Source organism: Peromyscus maniculatus, chromosome 1 (genome assembly GCF_049852395.1).
Source record: "Peromyscus maniculatus bairdii isolate BWxNUB_F1_BW_parent chromosome 1, HU_Pman_BW_mat_3.1, whole genome shotgun sequence".
Classification (NCBI taxonomy): Eukaryota; Metazoa; Chordata; class Mammalia; order Rodentia; family Cricetidae; genus Peromyscus; species Peromyscus maniculatus.
In genome coordinates, this window is record NC_134852.1 from 79,279,766 (window position 1) to 79,299,050 (window position 19,285).

General features: G+C 46.9%; 1 protein-coding gene across 1 annotated transcript in view; it reads left to right on the forward strand.

The window, feature by feature from the left end:
- Igf1r (insulin like growth factor 1 receptor) overlaps positions 1 to 19,285 on the forward strand; it is a 300,024-nt gene that overhangs the window by 47,948 nt on the left and 232,791 nt on the right. Inside the window, exon 2 of the mRNA XM_006984420.4 lies at positions 3,180 to 3,725. Within this exon, the coding sequence (XP_006984482.2) occupies positions 3,180 to 3,725 (546 nt within the window). The remainder of the gene's footprint in view (positions 1 to 3,179; positions 3,726 to 19,285) is intronic.

A 19,285-nucleotide genomic window follows, 5' to 3' on the forward strand; every position in this document is an offset into this window, starting at 1 on the left:
ACATTCAGGTACCCAGCCTTGGGAGGTTTCTCTCATTCAGATATTTTCCATTAGCCTTTCTCTTATTAGAAGTTCTTGGGATTTATGTTCCAAATATGTGTAGACTGTTGATGCCATTCCCTTGAGTTCTGAGAATATAAATTCTGCCAATTGACTTTTAGAGACTACCCAGCGGGTTTTGGAAAGAGGGACTCGTCTCACCTGAAGACTTTAAGATGGTGTCTTTGTGGAAGTGAGTTGTGGCCCGGTGCCACACTCCTGACTGGTGGCCTCCATCTGCTTGGCTTCTGCTGTCCTTGTTCCCTGGTTGGACACTGCAGCTGGGGACCACCCTCGACCCCTCCCAGCACCGTCCTTTCTCCTATTCCTGGCTGCCTCCATTCCCATAAACATTTACCATTCTTTGTAGGCCACCTGGGATCTTCCATTTTGAAATCGACACTACATTCCGAAAGCAAGTGTTGGGGTCTTTTTGGATCTGCCAAGTATCTGTTGGCTTTGAAAGGAGCAGGGGTGTTTCCTGATTGCCCGCGCTCAGCTGTGAGCAGAGGGCGTGCCTGCTTCTCAATCTGTGGAGTGTTTTTCCCGTCCGTGCATGGGTTCTTTGACAGGCAGGCATGCTACATTCGATTTCCTGTTGGTGGCTTGTGCCTTTTGAACACTGTGCTCTCATTCACAGTCTAGCTAGATCATCTTCTGTTTCTGTTTCTGTCACAGAACACCCAAAGACCAACAGTGTTGGTCAGAGTCCACAATGGCTGGTTGCTGAGTTCTGCCTTGTATTTTGTGGCTTGGGCTTGTCTTCTCTTCTGGAAGAAGTGGGTAGTTTCCTTTGTTCTATAAATGGGGTTGGGGGTTATAAATAAGGAAATGGCTCTTCCGTGGAAAGGAGCTTCCAGTCCCAGCTCTCTGTGGCATGTGGCTTCTCTTCCCAGTGGTCTTCACTGCTCGAAGAGGCCAGCTGGCAGAAGGTAGCAGCAGCAGGTCCTTCATAGAGTCTGCATATCGATGGCATGTGAAAGACACTTCAGTTGTGTCTCTGTGCTTCTTCGCTTAGTCCTGACTGTCTTTCTATCATCTGTTGGAAACAATAACAGATGACCTGATACCTAGTAGTTTTAGAATGCGACCAAGCACAGGTTTGATATAGCAGCACTCCTGTAAAATTAAGACCAGGATTCTCTCAGACTCATTTCCTTTGGCCCTTCATTGACTCCATGACCTCCTGTCATTCTGCCTATCTCTGGCTTCTGTAAGATCACAGGTTGTTCAAAACCCTATCTTTGATGCTACCTCTCCTTTGTCCTGTTGGAAATTAGAATAGGCTTTCCCTATGCATCCCACTCATCTTGCCCAGTCTTGATTGACAGTTGTTCACCATGGGTTTTAGCTCCAGGTTTTTGCTATGAGCTTCTCTTTATCGCTCATGGAATCAAATTAATGAATTACATGGGCCAGAAAACTTTCTAATGTCTGAAAAGCTTTAGTAGTGGTTAGGATTATTAAATACTAAGGAAGTATATTAACCAAGGCTGTTTTTCTGTGTGCATTTCAAATTTTTTAAAATAAAAGGTTTAGGGCCCAGACTTCTAGACTTTAGAAAGATGGCTCAGTGATTAAAAATGGCTTCCACATCAAGTGATTTTCAACACTCTTAACTTCATCTCTGAAGGATCTGACACCCTCTTCTGGCCTCTGTGGGGCACCTGTGCTCATACGCGTGTACACACACAAACGAGTTAAAAATAAAGGAAAGGGCCAGGTGGTGGTGGCGCACGCCTTTAATACCAGCACTTGGGAGGCAGAGGCAGGTGGATCTCTGTGAGTTCGAGGCCAGCCTGGTCTACAGAGTGAGTTCAAGGCCAACCTGGTGTACAAAGCGAGTTCCAGGATAGCCAAGGCTGTTGTTACACTTAGAAACCCTGTCTCACTCACCCACCCCCAATAAAATAAAGAAAAAATAAAAAGTTCTAACATTGAGGTTATTTTACCAAAAAGCTGTTGTAACCTACAAATGCCTGAGCTAGTTCCTCTACTTTTAGGTGTGTCCTAAGAAAGTACTCTTGGATACCTGGATCCTTGGATACTTGGATACCTTGGATACCACACTTGGATAATGTGAAAAACTAGAGATGTCAACAATAGGAAATCAGTTAAAAGGGGAAAAAGGACTTGTACTGATTAATGATTGAAAACTAGTTTCCCCTTTTTAAATAAAAATGAGTGTGCCTGTGCACATGTGCGTGTGCCCTTCAGGACACCTTGCTGGGGTTGGTTCTCTCCCACAACGGGTCCCAGGGATCGAACTCAGGGTTGCTCATCAAGTCCCTCCCTTTCCCTGCTGAGCCACCCCACAGGCACCCAGTTTTTCTCTTTAAGAAATGATGCTGTAGAAAGACTGACTCAATTAAAATTACTGTTGGTTAAGTGAAATAAATCTATTTACAAATGTTACATTCTTGTCTGATTTTATGTCATTATTTGCAGAGAAAGGACAATTGGCATAGGTAGATGAATGCTGTTTATCTGTGACTGTTGAGATCATTAATGATTTTTTTACAGATTTGCTATTGCCTAACTTCTGTAGGAAAATCGTACTTGATTAACGTGGCTCATTGTGGTACAAGTCGGAAGTGTATGCCTCTTCCAGTCATACGGTCTTTGGTTCAGTTATTTCTTCTGCCCATATCAAACGGTGTCTGCTCTCCAGGTCACAGTAACTGTTCATGAGTCGATGTCATTGTCTGGTGTCCCTTGGGCTGGACACAACAGTGATTTCTTGGCCTTGGCTGCCAAGCTTTTGTCTAGATGCTGCTAATTTGCACTCTATGGAAGGGGTAGGGACTTGGCAACTCTGGGCTAGCCTAGGCTCTATCATGGACTTTTGCATGCAACCCTGTGTGACTTTGGACTGAAAGCTTTAGTTTGGGTGGTGAATATAGCCGGTTTCTCCCACAAGTCAGTGAGCATGTAGCATGGTGTGTGGGTCAGTGTAGGTGCGTGAGTGATGGTCACCAGGTAGCTATGCAGGTATGCAGTCTATAGCCCCTATCTTCAGTCTGCACCGAAAAACCGAATCGTCTTTTATGGAAACTCCCTGTTTGGGGGCGGGGCTGGAAAGTCATTTTAAGAATGATCTGTTTAACATTATCCGGCCCTGCCCTCTTGTCTCCCTTTAGTTTGCGGGCCCGGCATCGACATCCGCAACGACTACCAGCAGCTGAAGCGCCTGGAAAACTGCACGGTGATTGAGGGCTTCCTCCACATCCTGCTCATCTCCAAGGCTGAGGACTACCGAAGCTACCGCTTTCCCAAGCTCACGGTCATTACCGAGTACTTGCTGCTGTTTCGAGTGGCTGGCCTCGAGAGCCTGGGTGACCTCTTCCCCAACCTCACGGTCATCCGTGGCTGGAAACTCTTCTACAACTACGCACTGGTCATCTTCGAGATGACCAATCTCAAGGATATTGGGCTTTATAATCTGAGGAACATTACTCGGGGGGCCATCAGGATTGAGAAAAACGCTGACCTCTGTTACCTCTCCACAATAGACTGGTCTCTCATCTTGGATGCAGTGTCCAATAACTACATTGTGGGGAACAAGCCCCCAAAGGAATGTGGGGACCTGTGTCCAGGAACCTTGGAGGAGAAGCCCATGTGTGAGAAGACCACCATCAATAATGAGTACAACTACCGCTGCTGGACCACAAATCGCTGCCAGAAAAGTAAGTGCGGAAACATGGGACTTGTGTTACCTGCTTCCTGCTCTTCTCCTCCCCCTCCTCCTCCTTCTCCCCCCCTCCCACCCACCCACGCAGTCTTGTCAGGGCAGGGGAGGTTCTCTCACATTTCCACACTGCCTGTGGAAGTGTTGCCTGAGGATGTCGAGGGGTTGGTCTTGGCTAGCTTTCCTATGTGGGTGGAACCTCGGAGAATACAGGATGGGGGTGCAGGCAACTGTGGCTGCTGTCAAGTCTGGTTAGAAATGATTTTAACTGTATTGGGGGCCTAGAAGTTTACTAATCTTTAGCTTGTCTGATGAGAAAAGAGACACTTGATCTGCTTTGTAAGTCCCCCACTCTGGGCAAATGGGAGCTTCTTACAGGTCAATTCTTGTGTCCTTTGTGTAAATGGATATATAGTATCATCATCATCATCATCTTTGTAGAGCAAGAGTTCCTTCTCATGAATGAACTTGGAATATGGCTGCATAAAAGAGAAACATTGCACTCACCCGTGTCCTGTGAAAGTGACCTATGGCTCTCAGGACACTGATACCTAGGAGACCTGGTTTAATATGGAACACTTGATAGGCAGGAGGCCTGTGTGCTAGTTTCCAGGAGTCCCGGATTCAGTCTCTGCTTGAGACAGCTCTGTAAGAGGGTTTGTTTTTGAACCCTTGGGTTTTCATTTCTTTTCTTGTATACCTGTTGTGAAAGCCTTATGCAACCACTTAGTGAAGAAAACTTGAAAAACATTTAGCAGTTCAGGAGTCACGTGGTGATGCTTGAAGCTTGTTTATCTACAGTATACATATTTTCTTTGTCGAATACCTGAACTCTTATCCTAATGTGATAAATGCCATGAGAATCAAGTTCTTGTTTTTTTTTTTTTTGTTTTTTGTTTTTTGTTTTTAGCTAGACTGTGGCATTTACTTTATTGCATTCAATAATTCAATGATATTTAGACATAGTGGCCAGCAAGGTTTCTCTCAGCATGTCAACTATTATTTAATGATTGACCCAAAGAGTCCATATACCCTAACTAGTTATGAAGAGCCCTCCCCCCCCCCCAAGAAAACCCACAAAACCCCCAAATTGTTTAGCTCATCTAATCTGTGAAGTGTAATATAATCAACAAATGCAAGGTCAGCCCTCACACAGACCTGATTTTAAGATCTGTTTAGTTGAGGCCAAAGTAGGAAGTCACACACTGTTATGCTTTCTATAGTTTTCCCTCGATTCTCCCCCCTCCCTCCCCCGCTCGTGTGTGTGTGTGTGTGTGTGTGTGTGTGTGTGTGTGTGTGTGTGTGTGTTTTGGAGAGGGGTTGTGGGGTGAGCTGTGTGTATGTGGGAGTGTGTGTATGAGAAACACTGGTTGGGGCCAGGATCCCACTGGCCAGTACCTTGAAGAGCTGAGTGGAAGATATTTTCCTGGTTGATTAAAACAATTCCCTGTCTTTGTCTTAACTATGGTTTGAAAAAAACAGTAATCTTTTTGGTTGTGTTTGAGATAGGTCTCAGGCTGTAGTTGCGGCTGACCTAGAACCTGCTACACTTGAATTCATGGCGGTTCTCCTGCCTCAACCTCCCAAGTCCTGGGATTACAGGAATGAGTTACTTTGCCCATTTTAACAAGTTTTTGTTTTTATTTATTTAATTTTTTAAAAAAATCTATTTTTAAATCTATTTTGTCTGCAAGTATGACTGTTCACCACAAGAGTGTGGTTGTGGTATCCTTGGAGGGACCAGAGTTACAACCAAGTGTGAGCTGCCATGTGGGTGCTAGAAGTTCAACCTGGGTTCTCTGAAAGAGGAGCCAGGGCTCTTAGAAGCTGAGTCATTTTTCCAGGCCCCTCCCCCCAATTTTGTTTTTAAAGTAGCCTTGGCATTTGAAAATTTTTATCTTAAATGAGAAATGAGAGTCCGGGGTGACTGGACTGGCCAGCTCTTCTGAGCTGTAGTGAATCCTGTTCCTAGAGACGTCATGTTACCTTTAATGGTGACCAAACTCAGTCTAGACAAGCATTTCGGAAGCTTATAAGCTGTGCACTAAAGAGAAGTGCTGTTTACAGCATCATTAGATAACACCTGCTCGGCGATTCACAGAAGGCCTTGTCTCACCACGGCTTTTCAGTGGTTTCTGACTGGCCAGTTTCTGAAGAAGTTCAGGGCAGAGATAAGGCCTGTATTGTGGGTCAGAGTCTAAGGTCCGTAGCCAGAAATTACCAAGTCATTTAAATTGCATAGGCTGTGGTTTCTTCATCTTCAAAATGTCACGGAACCTGCCTCCCTCGCAGAGTTGATGGAAGGTTAAAAAGAAGACAATGAAAAGCAACCAGGGTTAGAAATTGAGCCCTGGTGCCAGAGAGCCTGGTAACTGGAACTGATCTTCCCAAGGCCGTGCCCTGTAGCCTTTTCCTTGGCCAGCTGTACCAGTCCTGGTGACGTGTTTTGTGATTTCACAATGGCGTACTTGCTGGAAATCGCTGAGTCCATTCAAGGATACTGTTTTCTTACCTTGTCCTGAAAACTCAGCCATGGTCACAGGTTCGTGCAGGTTTGTTTTTTACTCTGTTCGAATTCTCTACTTCTGCATCGATTCCTATACAGTCTGGGCTGTCACAGGTGTTGTAGCCACTAGCCACGTGAGCCCGAACTGTGCGGCCTGCCTCAAGTAAGACCCCCTGTTGGTGTAAAATTTCCAGGGTGTAGTATGGGAAAAATCCTTGAAAGATTCCATGCAGAATTTAAAAAAAATTTTTTTTAATTGATTCTATGATGCAATATGCTGTGATGGATATACTTGAAAAAGTAAAGTATGCTATTGAAATCAGTTCACCTGCCTCCCGTTACTTCTGGATGTCTCCACTAGAATGTTTGCAGTACAAATGGCTGCCATTCTCTCCTGGAGAGTGCAGCCTCAGCAGCTTCCTCTGAGGCTGAGTTCTTTCCCTTCGTTGTCTCTAGACAACTCGCTTCAATCATACTGCCTCTTCCTTCTCATCTCCGGCCAGAGCCCTCGCTCATCATTCAAGGAGCCAGGGCAAAGGCATTGAGACCACAGAATGCCTACCTTGAGTTCATTTGAGCCATTTGAAACGAAGACGCAAAGAATTCCCTGAAGCCGTTTACTGCTGGATGGTGGCGGAAGAGGAGAGAATATCGGCATGTGGAGGGAAAGACCGAGTGAAGTTGATGCTGTGGAGGGGAAGCACTTGAGCATGCCTTGATGATAGGCTTCCTTTACCTGATGTCTTCGCCCTTCTTGGATCATGCCTGCTGGCCAGCGGTGTGGAGGAAGCCCACTGAAGAGGGGCCACTCTATTGGTTGCCTTCTCTGTAAAATCTTTATGATTTTTTGCAGGCTTGCCTTGTTCCTGAATAGTGAGGGGCCCTGAAGGAAATGTGTATGGCCTTTTTGCTTTAGTAAGGAAGCAGACTGGCAATGTCTCCATGTTTGATCATTGGTTGGTCCGTCCGTCCGTCTGTCTGTCCGTCCCTCCCTCCCTTCCTCTCTCTCTCCCTCCCTCATTTTGAAATGGCTTCTGCTTCTGCTTCTCCATCTTTCCCTGTGGCTGCCGCTTTATCGGCCCTTTCTCCATCTAAGCTTTTGTAGCTGGTGGTTTCCGATGGAACTTAGTCTGTTTGGGCTGCTGTGACAAAATTTCACAAGCTGGATGGCTTGCAAAAAAGGGATTTGTTTCTCACGGTGCTGGAGGCTGGCGGTCCAAGGAAAGGTGCCCACAGTTTCGCTGTTTGATGCGGGCCTGCTCTCTGGATTCACCTCGTCTGTTCCTCGAATGCCTTCGAAAAGTGGAAAGGGGAAGGCAACTTTCTGGTGTCTCTTTCACAAGGACACTAACCCTGAGGGCTCCATCCTCATGACCTAATCACAAAACCTCACCTCTTAACACCATGTGATCAGATACTAGATTTTGACATGTGAGTTTTGGAAGACATCATCATTCAGATCAAGGTGTGGCCAGGCTCTCCACCCCTTCTCCCTCTTCATTGTATCTACTGGTCCTTTAGCATCCCCCTGTCCTTATCTAACTTGCAAATACTATCTCAGGTCCAGCCCTCTTTTTGAGCTTTTTTTGTTTTTGTTTAATTTTGAGTTTCTCTGTGTGGTCCTGGCAATCTTATTTAGGCTTTCTATTGCTGTGAAGAGACACTATGACCATGGCAACTCTTACAAAGAAAACATTTAATTGAGGTGGTGGCTTACAGTTTCAGAGGTTTAGTCCATGCGGTGTGCAGGCAGACATGGTGCTGGCTACATCTTGGTGAGAAGACAACAGGAAGTGGACTGTGACACTGGGAGTAGCTTGAGCGTAGGAGCCCTCAAAGCCCGCCTCCACAGTGACACACTTCCTCCAACAACGCCACACCTCCTAATAGTGCCACTCCCTTTGTGGGGGCATTTGCTTTCAAACCACTGAAACTGGCTCTGTAGACCAGGCTAGCCTCACACTCAGAGATCCGTCTGTTTCCACCTCCCAAGTGCTAGGATTAAAGGCGTATGCCATCACCCAGCTTCCTTTTTGAGCTTTTAACTGCATCCATTCATCCGAAGACCACCCCAGCAGCTGACTGTTCTATGGAAAGTCTCCTCGCTTCCATGCTTTTTCTCTGCTCCACCCGTGGGGGACGGCACTGTTGTCCCCCTAGCTAATGATCATTTCAGAAATGCTTACAACGAGGGCCTCTTTTGAGAAGCTTCCTTTTCTGTTTGGACATCCACGCCCTTACCATCCCCAATACTGCTTCCCTCTGCCAGCCTCCACCCTGCTCACCACTTAGAGTGCCATAGCTCTTCTCCAGCCTGCTGCTCTGTGCCCTCCCACTTCACTGGGCACCAGTGACTGTCCTCTCACTGGGGCAGATGTGCCGTCCACTTGCACTTCTGTAGTAGCCCTTAGGAAGCTCCTTGGTGGTCCCCCACCCCTATTTTACTGAGCCATGCATTGATGCTGTTTCCCCCCTTCCTTCATGCGACATCTTTGACACACTTTTCCAGTCATCTTGGTCTTGACTTGTCTGCCGCCTTCCACCTGCAGGCCTGGCTGAGTTCCAGCCTTGCCTTTTCCGCAAGGAGACCCCAGGACTTGGTAGCCCTCTGGGGGGTCTGTCTCCCCACACCTGGCAGGTGGGTTTCTGAAGCGTTGTGTGAATTCTGGCTGTTTCTTTCCATGTATGGCTGGTACTCTAGGGGTGAGCCCAGCGCCTGCTTTGGGAAGACCTGCTTTTTCCCAAGCAGAGAGCAGTCTGCAAACTGGAAGATTACCGGTAAGATGATGAAATAGGGTTCTGATGTTCCTCTGTCCCTGCCACCTTCACTGCTGCTGAGGGACATTACTACCATCTCTAGCTCTTAATGGGCAGAGAGGATCTACTGTAGATGGGAGGAGCTCTTCTCTCTCTCACCGTTCCAGAATGATCCAAGGCCTGAGATGCAGAAGTCTAAAAGATCGAATCCTAGCCCCAGAAGCTGTTTGTTAGGTTGTACAGCCGTTCACTGAAGGCCGGCCTTGTGTTGTGAGGGCCAGAGGTGATCCTCCCGACTACCTGTGGTTTTCTGGCTTCTCAGTGGATTGATATAAGGTGATACTTTGACACAGAGGCTTTCTGGTATTTGATTTCATGTGTGGACACCTCCTCTAAAAAAATAAATAAATAAATCAAATAAAGAACAAAAGTAAAGCCTGAGACCTTACTGCTAAACTTGGCCTAAGTGCCTGTTAGCCTGCCAGAGTCAACAGCTTGTGATTGGCTCACAGCACCCCGATTGCATGTTTAGAGGCCAGGCCTTTGCTGGAAAATCCACGAAGGTGTGAGCCTGGCTGCACGGGAAGCGAGCTTTGCTGGAGGGGCAGCCTTGTTTCAGTTAAAAAGACGAGGACTCAGGCAGTGGTCCTCCAGAGTGTTGCATTTCCTCCTGTCCTAAAAATGAGAAACCATTGTCCTTGCATATTGGAGCCTTCAAGATGATCCGTGGCTCCCTTTATTGACAGAGGAAAACGTTACCATCTAGGGATGTGTTCAAGGACTCACAATGAAGACTGACGGTGTAAAACAGACAATTCTGGGTCTGGCTGTCTTGTTCTTCCCTGATTGCGGTTCTTAAGTTCTTGTTTATCAAGCACTGGTCACCAGGGCAGCATCAGTCTGTAGAGAATTGCTTCCTTCCCCCTTTCTTCTTTGCAGGCGGCTAGTACATGTTCCCCTGGAGAGAAAGTGGAAGGCTTGTTCAAGCATTTGTAAATCCCCTGGAGTTTTTGTGCTCTGAGTCCAGCCATGTGTTTAGCAGAGTTTTATTTTAACTTTTAATCTTCAGCTACCTGGGAAGACCCAGAGTAGGTCTGGAAATGTGGTGGAGTCTGCCACCAAGCTCCTGCAGATTGCTAAAATAGATCATGATGTAAACCTTGAGACAGGCCCACCAACCCTGGTGGAGAGGCAGACCCAGAGTTGAACAAGTGGGCTCTGGCTTCTCACATTGTGTGAAGAACTCATCTCCATGCCCCGGGAATGCCTCTGTTCTGGTCAGCTGCTCCCACTGTGGGGGTGATCTTTATTTAGAAGGGGTCACATGCCCTAGGCTTCAGTGCTATATGCCTTTTATAGCCGGGTGTGGAGATCGCATTCTATCCTTCTGATGGTTAGCTCCCGGGACTGAGGTGCTAAAGCTCTTTGTGTCCACATGTCTTAGGGACACCACTCAGCAGACTGCAGTTCTTAGAGCAGCCTGTCTAGTTCCAGAGAGGTTTTGCTTTGGGCTGATTATCTGCTAGTTGAGATATCACTCTTCTGGACCCACCTTAGAAGTCAGTTTCTTAGTTAGGTAGTTAGTTAGTTACTAGGGATGTCATCTTAGGGACTGAAAGGCATTCAGACTCTCTACAAATTGTCTTTTCTCAACTCCAGATTTTTGGAGAACATCCTGAGTCCCTACATATCTCTTGGCCATCTTGTAGAATGGCTCTGATTTCTTCCCAATAGCTCCTTTCTTTGGTTGCATTTGTGTTTCTGGCTCTTCTCCTATGTATGCCAGTGTGACATTCTTGACTGGAGTGGGGGTAACATGGAGCATATGGGCCTGTGGCTAATCTCATCCTGGATTGCATTGCTCAACTCCAGTGTGTCATGGTTCAGAAGTCAAGTTTGGCTGGTGGTGGGGCTGGAAGCCTTCATTTAGAGATGTGCTTTCTTTCAGCACAGGGTGGGATGGGTCAGGTACTCAGGGTTAGTAAGTTGGCTCTCTCAGCTCGGTCCTAGAGTAGAATGTTCCCCCTTTGACTTGGAGTAGCACGGCAGGGCTTGTCTCTACCCACGAAACAGGGATGACCAGAGAGTAACTGGAAAGCACCCACCAGACTGCCCCGCATTTAGTGAGTTCTTGGTCAATGGTAGCAGCTGCTGCTGTTTTAAAAATAGCTGCATTCAGAGACCATCTAAAATCTTGAGCATTAAGCTGGACTGACTGTATATTTACTGCCATATCTTAAGTGGTCTTTCTCTGTCACTTTTCCTGAGTTGCAAACATTCAATTATCATAAATAGCAGGGCATAGTCTAGGAGTGGTTCTTGCTAATTTAATCTGGATTGTTCAAATTTTCTTGTCTGCCCAGATAAGCCATATCTTTAAAGAACAGTCAGTGATGTACAAATGTCTGTGTCCGGACACCTCTGGGGACCTTATAGGTGTATGTAGACTCCACTTCTTTTGTTATCAAACTCCCATGAATTTATTCTGCCTGCAAACTTGGTATTTGGAAGAATTTAAGAAATACCAACAGATTTGTTTTGTATGGCATTGACATTAAATATTATCTTTGAGACTTTTTTCCCTCCCTTCCTGAGAGCCTAAGGTGGTTAGAGAGTGGGTATAGTTTTTAGTAAAGATAACAAGAAGACACATTTTTATTGGTGACAACTGCGGCTCTCACATAGTGAAGGTAGCAGCCATCTGCTCCAGGCTGCAGCCTCTGCCTATTTATGCTCTTCTTCGGGTAATAATAGCTGTGTGCATACACACACGTTGGTGCGCGCACATGTGTTTGCATTTGCACATTTGTGTGTGAGTGTTTGTGCATGTGTGTTTATGTGTTCGTGCATATGCAAGCATACCACTGTCTTCCCCACCCGGCTTCCTCCGCTGTTTTGTTTCGTTTCATTTTCCTCCTCTCATTCACTGCAGGAGGCAAACACTGGCTCTCTGTGTCCTCCTAGATCTTCCTTCCGGTCCAGGGGATCAGGTGGGTGGGGAGGTGCTGTGCAGGAATGCCAGGCCCTCTTCCGGAAGCTGGGCTTCTGTTTTGTTTCATTATTGCACAGAAGTTGCTTATTGTTTCTCTCTGCCTTTAGTCACAAACAAGCACTCGGTCGGTCGGTCCTCAGTCCTCTCTTCTTCCTGCCCTTTGTTTTCCTTCATGGAACCATGTGAGGTGGCAGCAGAGACAGCCTTTAGTGGCTTGGCTGCCTGGTACTCGGCCTTGGTTAGAGTCACTGACCCCATATGTGGCCACCTCAAATTTGTCTTTACAAATCTTAATGAAGGCACTGGATAATGTAGCCAAAAGTGCACAGTAGTTTCCCCTACACGTTCTGTGACCTCCAGCAGATGAGTAAAAACCATGTATGTGTTCAACCCTCCATAGACTATGTATGTATGATAACGTTCAGTTTAAAAGTTGGACACAATGGATATTAGCAACAGTAATAGCATTACTGTAATAAAATTGCCAACACCGCCCACTGCTCTTGCACTTTGGGGCCATTGTTAAATAAAAACGTTTACTCTAGCACAGACACTGTGATCTGATAACCAGGGTGGGTACTAATTGAGAAATGGGAGAATAGCGACTATAGGGTGGATCCACTGGACACAGCGATGATTTGTATCCCAGGCAGGACCGATTGGCACAGCTCTGGGCTTCGTCTCACTACTCAGAACAGTGAACAGATCAGATGTTGGTTTCTAGGCTCATAGTTTTGGACGGTGGGTGACTGAGTGGTTGAAACTTCAGAAAGCAAAACTGTAGAGAGAGAGGACTCCTGGGATCACTACAGTCAGGCCTAAGGCAGTGCCTTGTATGCAGAAGCTATGGGTGAACGCAGCTGTGACAGCCAGTGATGGCCCTCCTGGCCAGCCTGGGTCCTGAGCTGCCTGTGCCTCCCAGGCCACCGGGAAGGAAGACTCCGCCGCCGCCGCAATAGGATGCATCTGCCGCTGGCAGCCGCTCTGTGGAATCAGGTTATCTGTTCTGGGGCTCCTCATAACGCTCCGGTAGTTGTATCAGCAGCTGAGACCAGGGAGTTGCACTTAGTAAAGCGGGGGGAGGGGGGGACCATAAAAGATCAGCATACAAAGAGCACACCCTCACCCCCAAAAGAGAAGAATGGAGAGAGGAAGATATCAGTTCCCTTAGAAACACATCAGGGCAGTTCTAGTGTTTGAATCACGTCTCCCGCTGCCCCCGCTCCCTGAAAGTACTGTGATCGGAAGACCAGTGGTGGCTAGTCAGATCCCTAGGACGAGGAGAACCCAGCTCTGACTTCATAGGGTGGTCTCCTCTGATTTCCTGACCCCTGCATGTTCTTTTACACTTTGCAGAGTAAGTGCTGCCACATTCCTGGGCTGTTTCACACGTAAGATGTAGAAAAATCTTTTCTGTCCTATTGCTCAGTGAGTTCGAGATAACTGGATTAGTCTGTGATGTGTCAATGTTCCCCTCAGAAGCTTCCAGATAACAGAGTCCCAGAAGCTCCCAAATAACAGGATCCCAGAAGCTTCCGAACAGCGAGTCCCAGAAGTTTTAGAGACCATTAAAGCAAAGTGGCGGGAAACATAGCAAACGCTTCTTCCCCTCACAGGGAGAGAAGCAGGGAGCAGAAGCCTGCCCCTGTCTCACACCCTGTCCAGGTGGTCCTTCCTGCACTCTCTCCATCTCAGACCACTGGGTTTCTTGCTCTCTTCTCCCAACTTCTCCCTCTTCCTAACTACCCTTCATGGCCACAGCAGGGTTGCCGTCATGATGGTCATACGGGTTTATGAATGGAATTCTGAGAATGTATCATTTTCCCTGAAGAATTTTTCTGTAGCTCAACAAACACTTCTTGTTTCCTGGGGTGGTGGTGGGAGATGGCGAGTCTTTCCAAGAGTCATTGGATGCCAGAGATGGCAATCGGGCGGGCCAGAGCTCGGGGTGAAGCATTTACACTGACAGTGGATGAAAAGCCGAAACCTGCAACCTTGCCAGAGGAGTTCGCCTGGCAGGATTGATTTCATTGTAGGTTTGTTGCCGGCTACACGGTGACAGTGGCATTTGGGGCCTGCTGCCCATAGTGATGCAGGGCTCATTTGTACTTCACTCCCAGCTGGAGGGGCTCCGAGCCTCACCCACACACCTGATCTGAGCAGGTTTCAGACCTGTGCGCTGACTTAGTCTCCCCAGGAAGCTTCTTAGAGAGTTTCTTTGGATGACCACAACTTGATCTTGTTGGGCTCTGTTGTTACCCCAATTCTTGGAGGGCCTCAGAATCTAGTGGTGTTTCTCACCCTGTGGGTTGCAGCCCCTCTGGGGGGGAGGTCAAATGACCCTTTCACTGGGGTTATATAAGACCTTCGTAAAGTACGATGTTTGCATTATGATTCAAAACAGGAGCAAAATTACAGTTGTGAAGTAGCAAAGAAAATTATGGCTGGGGGGGTCACCACAACACAGACTGTATTAAAGGTTGCAGTGTTAGGAAGGTTGAGAACAGCTGGATTATAGGGAAAGACCTGCAGAAGATGAGTTAAGCCAGTTTGAGAGAAATGGTCGTCAGGGTGGTGTCTGGACCCCACTTCAGCTCACAAGTTAGAGGTGAAGGGCTTGTGAGTGGTTTATATTGTGGGCTGCTTCAGGTTCTATTAGCGAGCCTGGTGTATATCCACAGCCCGGTTTTAAAGTCCCACTTCGTTTGCCAGCTCTTCACCCTCCTATGATTCCAGTCTCAGTTTTGGCTAATATATTCAAATAAATACAAAGCTGACCTTCCTCTGTACCTTCCCATTTAGAAGCCAGGCTGGTGGCCTAGATGCCCGGATGATCAAAAAGAGGAAGGCCCAGCCCAGCCTCATGATCAGGGAATCTTGCATGAAAGTTGTGTGTGCACAGGGGTGATGGTTTATTGCAGAAACAGATCACATTTTCCCCGGCTTTTGGCTCATGTGAGGGACTCAAAGCTGTCACTTCCCCTCCCTCCGTTTTCTTATCGCTCTTCTAGCATAGCGAGTCCTGAATTTCCTTCTGACTTGGAGATTTAATGTTGAGGAGGGTGGTAGGGATCCCTAGCTCTGGATTTTGGCAAATGCCACCAAGATTGACGATAGACGTTCTGGTCAGTCTCTTTGCATTGCGTCCTACTGTAAAGAGCCGGCTCCCACACTGGCTGTAAGTGGACTGTGAGCTCCCATAGACGGCTGCAGCTCACAAGTCCCCAAGAGCATCCCTGGAACTGGGTGCAGGCAAGAAGGCTAGCAAAACACTTGGGTGATTAGGCAGAAGGAAGGAAAGGCAGTCAGCAGAGTTGAGAGCAGGAAATCCAGGCAGGATTTATGTTAAGTCTTACATTTTGGAAGTGACATTTTCTTGATCTGGCCTTGGCTGTTACCAAAGTGAATTATTTATAAGTACTTCTGAGAAACACCAATGAAACTTGATTATGTGGAATGAATTTAAATCCATTGAAGTCATTCTTTTAGACTAATGTCAGCTTTCCCTCATCTGGAATCTAGCACCTTGATAACCTGGGGAAGAGTGTTCTCTTCCACTGGTGATGATTGATGTCTTCCATGGTGCTGCCGTTGAGGGATGTCTGAGCCTGCAGCACTGTTGGAATGTTAACAGCAAGATGAAATTCTTCTCGTGTTGGTTTGTGAGTTGAGTGTATTTTGTTGTGTGCTTTTCTCATAGGCCTCTGGGTTTGGCGTGCAAGTTTCAACCAGAGCAAACAGTAATTGCTGAGCTATTCCCCAAGATCTCCCCTTATTTCTTCTTGTCCAGTCATTGTCCACTCACTTTTCCACAGACTTTCCCAGATCTACCTTACCAAGAGCTCTCTTGGGTTGGGCTGGGATAGATCCACTGAGGCTGTGATTTGGCCACTGAAGGGCATTTCTGTTCTTTGTCGTCAGTAGGTTGACAAGGCCTTGTTCACTCCTCCCTCACCTCACCCCCCAAACAGTTCAAGAACAACTTGCTGGTTCAGACTGATGCCCTGCTTATGTTTTTTCTTCTCCTGCCTCACAGCTGCCAGTGGAGGAGGCATTCTGTAAAATGCCACCTTCTGTGTGGCCCTGACCATATCCGGCACTTCAGCAGTTCGTTCTTAATGACAGCAGGAGGCTTAGCATGAGATGGAGGTAGCTGAGGAGAGAAAAGAGATAGGACCAGGATGGGGCACTCAGAACTTCTGGCAGGAGGAGAGTGAGACTGTCTAACTTCGGTACTCTGGTGTCTGAGTACTGTGAAGAGACACCAGGACAAGGCAGCTTATAGGTGGCAGAGCTTATTGAGGCTTACGGTGATAGAGGGTGCATCCGGACCATCGTGGGAGGGAGCTTGGCAGCAGGCGGGTAGGAGTGATGGCGGAGAGCTAACATCTGATACACAAGCATGAGGCGGGGACGGCAGGGGGAGCTATTGGGAATGGTGTGAGCTTTTGAATTCTCAAAAGTCCACCCTCAGCAACACACCTCCTCCAACAAGGCCAGGTCTCCTAATCCTTCCCAAACAGTTCCACCAACTGGGGACCAAGTATTCAAACTATGGCGACCTGTGGGGCCGTTCTCATTCAAACCACCACCACCAGACAGTAGTCTTGTCTCACTCTCTTGCTGGTTCTGGTAGGTATGGAAACTTTAAAGGGGGATTTATAAAAGATTTTCAAATGACCAAAATAGTCCATGGTTATCTGGGGGCAAATCAAGCCAACGAAATAACAGTTAAGAGTGAATGTGTGTCAGGTCCTTGAAGGTCCATGCTCCTGCATGCCACCCTTGCAGCCCAGTGTTGTTGGTGGAACAGAGGAGAAGAGGGTGATACTTCTGTGGATGAGGAGAATGCTGAAGAGGCTTGAATCATGAGGAATGTCCAAGTGGGGCCTTTTTTTTTGGGGGGGGGGTGCTTAATTGGCTAAAGTTCCCATTCTGCCACCTCTGTGTCCCATCCCATCCCCACCCCCCATGGCTAATTGAGGTGTCCTCCTTTAATGTGAGCTCCATGCTGAGCAATATGAGATGACACAAGCTTATGACTTTGTTGGGTGGTAAGATAAAACCACATTATGTTGGGATGAGATGATAGCTTATTCGGTAAATCTTTAGAAGTGTCAGGACCCCAGTGTGAGGCCCAGAACCCATGTAAGAAAGCTGAATGTGGCGGCGCATGCGTAGTAACTCCAGCTCTGGGGAGCAGAGACAAGCGGGTCCTGGGGCTTGCTGGGAGTCTAGCCCATTGGGTGAGTCTCAGGTCAGCAAGAGACCCTGTCTCAAAAAACCTGGTGGATGGTACCTTAGGCACAACAGCCAGGGTTGTCTTCCGGCCTCCACAGAGTATATACACCAGCATATACGTGAACACACACACACACACTTCAAAGAATAAGAGGCTGACAGCTTATGCTGTGTGGCATGGTAATCCCAGCTTTAGTTGAAAAAGAAATGGAGGAATGAGTGCGAGGAGCTCAGAGGAGGGCAAGTTTGTTTGGTATGTAGAGTTTTGTTTGGGCCAGGTATTTGCCTCTGGTGAAGCTGAGGTCTTTCCTTAAGAGTGTTCACACTGGCTCCTTCCTATTTACCCATCATTGTGTACACGCTTCTCAACTCTGGAGTAGGTTGTCCTCCTAATTTTAAAGACGTTTTGGAATGTGAGCAGAGGTTTGGGTGGTGATGTGCATACCAGGACCCCACCATCTGCTTGGGCACCTCAAGCCTGTTTGACTTAGCCATCGGTTATATCTGACTGACATCCATAGCTTTAATTCCGTGAGGATTAGGTGAAGTGTTGCCTTTTTTTCTGTAGAGAAGGGCAGGCTGGTGGTAGGAAACTAGATGTTTCCATTTTTAGACCCCTCACGATTGCCCCTTTCCAGATGTTGAGGATGTAGGCATGGGGAAGCAGGGGTGCAGAGGTTATAGAAACTGGCAACCATACTCTTGGCTCTCTGCTCATCCAGCAGGCAGGACTTTGAATGGAATCGGATCGGGGGCTTCTCCACCATGACTTGAGTTCGCTTTTATGTAGCTCATGTCTGAGGAAGTATGGACGTAGAGTCCACATGCCGTTTCTGCTCTAGCTGAAAGGCTGCTGAGGAAGTTGAGTGATACAAAGCCAGTACAGTGTCTAAGAGCATTTGAATCTGGAAAGGGAGGGTACAGATACAGATGTTCAACTTTTCTTCTCGAAGGATTGCTCTCCAGAATTGTCTGTAAGAATAGAGGTATTCCAGACCACCCCGCCCTCTGCTTATGTCTCCTCTGCCCTCTAATCAAAGAAGAACTCTTGGTTGTGATCATTGCCCTGGAGAAGTATTAAATCTGTATTAAGTATGCAGGCATGAATGGACTTAGGAGGGATCTGTGGATGAGGATCTGCTGAAACAAATATAAATGTGGAGAGAGAGAGAGAGAGAGAGAGAGAGAGAGAGAGAGAGAGAGAGAGAGAGAGAGATATTAAATTGATTGTATCTTTCAGCTCCTGCTACTTAAGGCAGAGATAAGTAGTAGGAAAAGGTTGTCATTTGAGTCATGAAAAGATGGGGAGTTTTGAAGCGAGCTGAGATGTTGCTGCCTGTTGATAGAGTGACTCGGAGGACAGCTTATAAAGGAGAGAGGGGCAGCTCCACTCCTGATGATCCTGGCTGCATTCTGAGCTCATAGAGGAAGCTAACGTCCTCAGGCTGGAGTTTATTAGAGAACAGCTCATTAGACTCCTGTCAGAAGTCTTCATTTAATGTTGTGGGGAGACTCGCAATATCTACATTGTAGAGCTCTTTAGATTTTTTTTTTTAAAGCATACACATAAATTGTTTATTAAGTGGGGAGGTAGATGGGGATTCAGTGTAGCTCTTCTCCCTCATAGTATGCCCAGAAGACCAAGATTCCTTGGGATTTTTACTGTGATAGTAGTGAGAGAAAATTTAATTAGCAAGTTAGAAAACACATTAGAACCGTTTAGGCCAATCCACAGTTCACTGTATTGGTGATTAATATTTTGAGAGAATAGAAAGAATTAAGCAGATTTACCCTTTTTGGGGAGGGGGAATTTATCTTTTAAGATGATAGGAAATGAATAATCATTATAATTACCAGACTGGAACAAACTACAGAAGATAAGCTGTGGCATTTATCTGTGTAGATTATTCCATAACGTCACCCATAAAACCCCAACCTGTGAACTACAATTACAAGAGCGATTGCCTGACTGTATGCGTACGCATGCGCACATGTGTTTGCTAGAGGTGCTAGGCAAGCGCTTCGCCACTTAGCGAGACGACTTTCCCACATTTATGTGTAG